Genomic DNA, 8,523 nt, shown 5'->3' on the forward strand with positions numbered 1-8,523 from the left:
ATCAACATAATTCCTACTTAATGACGGAAATTCCAATCTAGAAATGCAACTTATAATCTCGCTGCCCAGAACATATTTAAAATATATTCGTTCCATATCGCGAGCGACTCGTCCGATATGCGCTATGTAATTTACGCACTCAGTCGCAACAGCTGCGTTTTTCAAGCGTTTAATTAAATGCGTGATTGCCTTTCTATATTACATTTGTTATTTCTTTTTTTTTTTGTTTTAATGCCTAGATCAAAGGCTGCTGTAATATATAATATCAATACTGTTTGTAGAGTTATGAGAATATGTATGATTGAACACTAAAATCAATAGCTTTAAAGAGTTCTTAGGTTTTCGAGATTGTTACACATTGGAAATTATACGTTTTAGTAACAGTAAAGCTTTTTGTGAAAGAGTTCGTCCAGCGTACTGACGCCTTAATTATTTCTGCCGCTAAGCAGTAATGCTTGCATTACTGCGTCTCGATTTTAAAGGGTTATGGGTGCTGGTGAAATTACAGTTACACGTGTCTCAGAGTGACGAATGTGATGGCAGTGCCCCTCAGGTCTTTACAATTTAAAGCTCTGAGCGGTACTGCAACTGCTATAGACAGACAGACATACCGACAAACACACGACGTGTTCGTTTCGTCACTTGGAATCATAAAAAAAGTTTTTTTTCGGATTAAATTTCGTAATATACTTATATTTGTATTTTATACAAACCAATGTTTTGGGCAGGTCCCATTGCCACGGCATCTATCAATGTGCCAATAATGCTCGAAGAAATATGATATAATTTGTATAAACATGGTTTTAAAGGTATATTTAGACGATTACTTGAAAATAAATAATACCTTTTAGGTATTTGTAACTGTCCGGCCACGGAGGCAATTAAACTCGAGAAATTGAAAATTAAAAAAAAAACTTTTCCTTGTATTCGTGTCTGTAATATTCTTTGCCATACCCGGTGGCAGCCCGACAAACTCGCCAGATCAAATGTCATGGGCAAAGTACAGCCTTGCAACAGAATGCTTCACTATGTGTGTAGCTAAGTAACCGTCCTCACCGGTCTTTCTGTTTCAACTCGAGAGAAGCCGAAAAGTGAATGATATGGAAACAGCTCGTATATGCTACGATAACCTTTTAAGGGACACGAACTTTAGCAATGACGAACTCGACCAAGTGGAATATTCTCAATTTACGAAATAAATGGCATCAAAACGTGGTAACTTTTTTCGAAGTATCCTCTCTAGATATATTTAAGTATTCAACTGCCTCTGTGGCCGAACGGTTACCATGCCGTACTGCCATGCAGAAGTCCTGGGTTCGATTCCCAGGCCGGGAGAAATATGTGTATGGCCTACATTTATATCTCTCGTGAGTTTGGGTGTAATTTGTGGTTGTCTATGTGTGTGTCCATGGCACCCGCGGCACAGGGTTTCCCTAGTGCGGGGCTATGTTGAGTGCGTGCGTTATTATTATTATTATTTAAATATTCAGTATAATTTTCAGTATCAGTTTTGACTTGAATATTCAACACTAATACTTATCAATAATAGTTCCTACCGGAGATCTACTGTTTATCAAACAATGTAAATTATAAGAAAGTTCTTTCAACTCATATCGAGTTCTTAGGTTTTCGCGATTGTTACACATACGAAATGAACACATGGACACACATACAGACAACCACAAATTACACCCAAACTCACGAGAGATATAAATGTAGGCCATACAAGTATTTCTTCCAGTCCGGGAATCGAACCTGGGACCTCTGCGTGGCAGTCCGGCATGGTAACCATATAAAACTGTCTGTTAGAATATTCTAAAAAACACTTAAAAGATATAGGAAATGAAACTATTTTTCCGGCTTTAAATCGATCAGGTCCCATGGACAGACCTGGACCAGGACCTGTATAGGGCCCGAAACGTCGGTTTGTTTGAATAAACAAATAAACGCGATTTAAATCAGGAAAAATAGTTTTATTTCAACTCATTATTTTTTTGTGGACCATCAACAGTTTCAACTAAAATACTATAATATATTTTTTATTCCGTAATTTGAAGACAGAGTTACAGAGTTTTGTTATACATTATATGAATAATATACTGGAACCACCGTTCATAAAGTTAGGCGACTTCTAATATTGTGGCTTACAATTCAAGTCTACAAACAGATCCTTAATACGAAATAACTTAATTTTTTTTTATAATAAAACTATTTTTCGATCAAAGATCACTTTCAAACAATGCAATATTTACTCGTATAAACTCGCACGACTGCAGACGTACAGGGAATACAGGGAGCCTCGACGCAATGTCGTAACAGGCTCCTTTAGTGCACTCCAAATCCTCGGGAGATCGATGGTAATTCTGAATTACATATTGTACATAAATATTTTTCAATTTCTCGTACTAATTACCCAATCAGGTAAGGGACGGCTATCTCGGTAGGTACGTTGAGCTATTGTTAAATTAATATAAGCTATCAAAATTCATTATGCGATTACATTTACAGATCGTAGTGCATATTTAATTTAACAAAATTAAATTATTTTAATACTTTCCAAAATCAAGAAACACGCTCTTAATTAATTTCAACAACAAAAGAATATCTAACAGTCACTCTTACTTAGCAGTGTAATAGACACCACTTTATTCCCTTAGTAATTCTCAGCGCTGTGATTTATTGACATGTAAATAATATGTAAATAAAGCACAGTGTTTAACAATACAACCGCACTCCGTAGACTATATCTCGTAGCTATAACCGTAGCACTTCTAGGTACGCCAAGCTACGGAACGTGTTGTAGCAACAGTTGCATACGATTCGCGCTACGTTACACTCGCCTACTAAAGTAAAGGAACCTCGAAGTTTGGGGCAATTAAATTCAAGTTCGGGTTTGTGATTGTAATTTAAATATATTTTCTTTTCATTTATTGAAGTGTTAAAAGTTTGGATGTAAGAGAAAAGAGTATAAAAAATTGACATACTTTTTAAATAATTGTAAAAAATAATGAAAATTTACGTGTGTAACGTTATACAATGCAGCTTATGAACGTTTTAACAAACGTGAAGCATAATGCGCGCTGTGTTTCTTTGTTATTGTATTCTCATTGTCGTAAAAGGTGGGTATTTTCAGTGAATAAACATTACATTTTTGAAAACTGTCGTGTTTTAAAACGAACTTTTACGTTTTCTAATACTTTAAAAATGTAGATGTATTATTTATAATATTTTATTATTTACAAATAACGATGGAATAAAAGATACAATCTAATAGTTGCAATACTATATACCGACTTACATATTGGCAGTGTTCCTTTGCATATCAGCAGGACTAAATTGCAAAGCGAATACAGTCTATACGAAGTTATTTGTAAGAAAGAATTGTAGATTGATATAACGACATGGGTATTAATTCTGTCTGAATAACTAACATTACTTTTATGTGGAGAGGCAGAGAGCTTGAAATAATGATGAAAATATTGATATCGGATTAGAAAGATGATGATTTATTTTAAAAGAACTTACATTATATTATGCACAATAGTGGTATCTCATTTAGTAACATTATTAGTAAGTATGTTGGTAAAAGTAAAGGTAAACTACCTTGTTTTTTTTAATAAAATATATTGTGATTATTTTGTTTAGCTTGCCTGTACTCTATATAATATTGTAACTAGTCGTACTATCGACTAACTACATTATAATTTTTTTTTAATATAATATCACGTCACTGCGGGACGAACAAGTCGTGCGCCTGATGGTAAGCTACACGCCTGTCCATAACAGTTACAGTGCCATTCAGAGCGTTAAATCGCAAAGATCTGAGGAGAACTACAACTGCACCAGTCACCCTGAGACAAAAGTTGACAAGTCTCATGTGCCTGTAATTTCACCAGCACCCTTACCCTTCCAAATCGGAACACAGTAATGGTGACATTACTGCTTGGTGATAGAAATAGGTAAGGCGGCAGTCCTTCCCTGGACGAACTCTTTCACAAGGAGCTCTACTGCTACTACATGCAACAAACATGTAAATAAAATATTATACATTCTTAAAATGTTATTGAAAATTCTATTCTCTTTTCACAAAATGCACATTGTTGTAGCCCTATCAACTAACTTCACATACGTACCTAATTTTGCACATATCTTGAGCTATCTTCAAGAATGTAAAGAAAGGTAACAACGTCTAAATATTTCAATATTTAAAACTTCACGCAAGTTATTTGCTTGTTTTTTTTTAACAAGCACTTTTTTATACACAACTTTGGTCTTATAATAAATAATTTAGGCTTTAAATGTTCCTGAAACACACATGTACTAACAGATTTGAAGTGAATAAACACATGTAATGTATTTCTAGTATCAATCTGCCTTCGAATAGTCGGCACATCAGTACCAAGTCTCAAACAGAGAGGGGAGTCAGCAACATTGACCTGCGACTACGATTTGGAAGGAGGTCGACTATACTCCGTCAAGTGGTACAGGGACAATGAAGAGTTCTATCGATACATGCCGAAGCTGATACCACCGCAGCATGCACACAGATTGGATGGAGTTAAGGTTGATGTGAGTACATACGTAATTATACTTGTCTACACCTATTTATACGTATAACTATCTAAACCTAATCTGTGTCCACTCAAACACAATCGATTTTGTAATTATTTCTGAGTCTGTGGATTATATTAAAAATTAAAATTTTTACTCTGATGTCACAGAGTATTTATGAAAAAGTAACGACTATATACCAGATGAAGAACAGTTGACATGTTATTTTAAATTATTAGTAGGAACAAATAAAAACGGATGTAAATTTACTCCACGAACTCCGGGATCGCACGGGGTACACTGTGCCCCGCATATGCTGAGGTGGTGACCTATTCGGCGAAGCATGCATAGTAGCATACGATTGGTTTTTTTTAGTGAAGTCGAATTCTGTTTTTCTCTTTTTTATGTTATTACATTTTCTATTATGTTTTATTCTATTCTTATTCCACATTTATTAACATGGATTTCCGTAATTTAACACCTGAGTCTATTCACTATTTAAAGAAGAAACAGAATTAAACACCACGAACTCATTTAGATATCAGAAACTAAAATCGAGAAATGAGAAATCGAAGACATTTATTGGATGACTTGTTATAGTACAGATACTACAAGTGATTGGATTCACAGTTCAATAAATATTTATTTGCAAAGCGCAACTACTTAAATTCCTTTCTCATTTTTCTCAGTAGGTTCTGCTTTACAGAATGAATAATAGTGTTTACTCAATTTAACGATTTAAAGTGTAATTGACATTTATGTGGTCTGTGGTCTAATTTATTAATGTATGTATAAAATAAAAACGAAAAAATATAATATTATTTTTATTCATTACATTTAGAAACTTTTGTAAATGCTAAGATATTCAGTGGGTGATTTTACCCAACAAAAAAGTAAAAAAAAGCACATGTAATCATACTAATGTAAAATAAATACTCGATACAAATTTATATGTTATACACAACTTTATAAAGATTTTTTTTCGGGATTCCAGAGATAAAAGTATTACATATTGATGGGTGGAATTACGCCTAAAAAATTCGCAAATCCTTATGGCACGTTTATTCGACACGGATTTCATCGCGCTAATCGTGCGGAGTCCGCGTTGCCGCCGCGATTAGCATGCCATCATGTCGTCATGTCATGGCAAAATACGCTCTATTTATTTAGTTTTTACGTTTTAACTTAAATGAGCGCCTCGGGCACGCGAGCTAGGCTTGAATTTGGTCAACGCGGCGACCACGCGGTTGTATTATTCAGAGTAATTTAAATGTTGTTGCCTAGTAAATACAATTCAGATTCGCCATTAATGTACATGAAGGCGTAGTAACTGAGCAGTCGCCGCGCGGCGGGCGCGCAAAAACTTTCGCCTCGTGTAACTGGGCGCTTAAGGGTCATACTGTGTATTTACTGTAAGGAAATTGAAGAAAAAATATTAACATTTATTTCATTTTAATTATCCACTAACTCAAAGCAAATACTACAAAATCGATTGCATGTTCGCGTTTGCATAAAGGAATAAACCAAATAGTTGTAGTAATCCACCTTTGGTGGCATCCTGTACAACCTTAGATAACCTACGCCAACGATTTGAGCCTGCCACCTTGAGACCTAAGTTGCCAAGTTCCATGTGCCTATAATTTCACCAGCACTCTTACCCTTCAAAACCAGATCACAGTAAGGGCGCGTTCCCATTATGTCGTAACGTTTTAATTATCGTTAGGCGTCTGTCGTAGCTGGTGTCGTGCATTTTTTATCGCCGAACGACTGTCGTGTCTATCTGTTTGGGAGCAGCTAGACATATAGGATGGACAGTGATGACAATTTATCGGTTCACGGTAGCCGCCTTGTCGTTTGTACGATAGAATCGTTTGACGCACAGCAGTCGTCTCTTTTAGAAGTCAGTAGTGTTCGTACCCGTGTGAAATGAAAATAGATGAAGATGAATTTTTAATAATGTATTACTTTTTAAAAAAGGCGGAAAAGGAGTCTAGAAGAGGAGGAGATGGAGATGAATATAACGTGACGACAATAGTAGCTGCGATCAGCTACACGATAAAAATGTGACGACAGATAATCATACCTGTCGTCACATTTTTATCGTGACGACAGACTGTCGTTCTAGCTCTCCTCATTGTCTTGACAGTCTGTCTTCGTAACGTCAAAAAAAGTCACGAACGACAGGTAATCATGTAGTACTACATGTGAACAAATTGATTTAAATATACGAGCCACGACACTTTAAATTGCACGACTATCTGTCGTCACGAAGTAATGGGAACGCCTTTATGCTTACATTACTGCTTGACTGCCGAAATAGGTAAGATGGCAGCACTTCCCTGGACGGTCTCTTTCACAAGGAGCATTCTACATCTAATGTTATACGACTAAAGCATTATCATCTAAAATCTAAACCTCAGAATGGGTTTGCACTTAGATACTTAATGTTTTACTTGTCGACCATGAATACGAAAGAATAGCAGTGGTAGTCCCGAGGGAGACTGGTTATTTCTCAATTGAAAGGTCGACGTTTCGAATCCTTATGACGCCATGTACCTATGACTTTTTATTTCTAAATTGTACGCATTTGTGAATGTTCGGTTGCAATACCTCTTACTAATGATGAGGGAAAAACATCGTATGAAATCTGCTTGTAATAGAAAGTTCACAACCCTAGGAAAACGTCTAAATTCCTTAACTTCATTGGGCTAGCGCGCTAGACTATGATCTAAACCGTAGTATAATAAGACAAGAAATTCCCGCCTATTTGACGCATCAATGCCTACATTTCGCACGGAACGTAGGGTTGTCACATTATTCTAGTCGTACCTACAGGTTGTAAACAAATATTTTTAAAAACCCTCTTTACATGTTCCTGACCACTTGCTTTTAAAATTTTGAATCATTCTCGAATTCCTTTTCCTTCCACTAGTTTTACGTTGGTTCGTTCTATCATCACTTCCTACGTAACTCTCGAAGTGAGAGGACGTGCATTCCTCTAGTAAATTTACGCTGTTTAAATGACAAAATTTTCTTAGGTGCATTTTATAACGAATAAACACAAAAATGTGAGAAAAATTGTTTGTGCACTTTGCACATACATAACGTACACCTATGAAGCTATCGTAAACAGCTCCTAATACGTCAAAAAAGATAAACCTACATCACCGGGGCTCAGGCAAGTTGAAGATGAGAAAACTGAGATACATACATACACATACAAGCCACAATGTTAATTAATTATGACCTTTGTTTCAAAGGCAGTACTTACGTATTGATTTTTTTTATACCAGAATCGCGGATTGGTATCTCATTTCTGGCGTATGTTGAGTCTTTACCCTTTTTGTCCACATTACTGTTCTTTTTATTTACACACACTTTTATTCACATTATTGTTCGCTTATATTTGTTTATCCACAAAACATAAATAAATGTCTTTTTATTTTTTATTTATTTATTTATGATTATGAAATAGAACTAAAATGCTGAACAATTCTGAATTTGAGCTATTGTTATTCAAACTACTATAAAAATAACAATAAACACGTTTACAATTTGATATGATTTTTTAAACACCGCGTGAGACGACCTGTGCTATGTAACGTGAGTGCACCACGAGATTATGCGAATGTGTGCATTTGTATAAGACGGGCGGTGGGCGTGCACACATACAAGCCGCGCTGCTACGTTTGAGTGTAGTTACCCTACTTGTCTTATTATACTATGCTTAAACTCTCTCCATAGGTCCATACTCGGCAGTAGAATGAATGTGTTGATGATGATAATGAGGATCATCATAAGTAATTTTTAAATTAACAGTTAGACAAATCCAGCGCCCGTCGAGTACACCTGCGGGATCTAACTCTAAGGTCTCGAGGACTCTACCGCTGCGAAGTCTCCGAAGAGGCTCCATCGTTCCACTCAGCGCAAGCCGAAGCTCTTATGGAAATTTATTGTAAGTGCACCACACCA

General features: G+C 35.9%; 1 protein-coding gene across 1 annotated transcript in view; it reads left to right on the forward strand.

The window, feature by feature from the left end:
• Positions 1 to 8,523, forward strand: part of LOC113229229 — a 60,006-nt gene that overhangs the window by 48,334 nt on the left and 3,149 nt on the right. Inside the window, exons 2-3 of the mRNA XM_026462757.1 lie at positions 4,364 to 4,569; positions 8,371 to 8,506. Of these exons, the coding sequence (XP_026318542.1) occupies positions 4,364 to 4,569; positions 8,371 to 8,506 (342 nt within the window). The remainder of the gene's footprint in view (positions 1 to 4,363; positions 4,570 to 8,370; positions 8,507 to 8,523) is intronic.

The sequence above is a fragment of the Hyposmocoma kahamanoa genome, unplaced genomic scaffold (genome assembly GCF_003589595.1).
Source record: "Hyposmocoma kahamanoa isolate Upper Pololo Valley unplaced genomic scaffold, ASM358959v1 296, whole genome shotgun sequence".
In the NCBI taxonomy this organism is placed as follows: Eukaryota; Metazoa; Arthropoda; class Insecta; order Lepidoptera; family Cosmopterigidae; genus Hyposmocoma; species Hyposmocoma kahamanoa.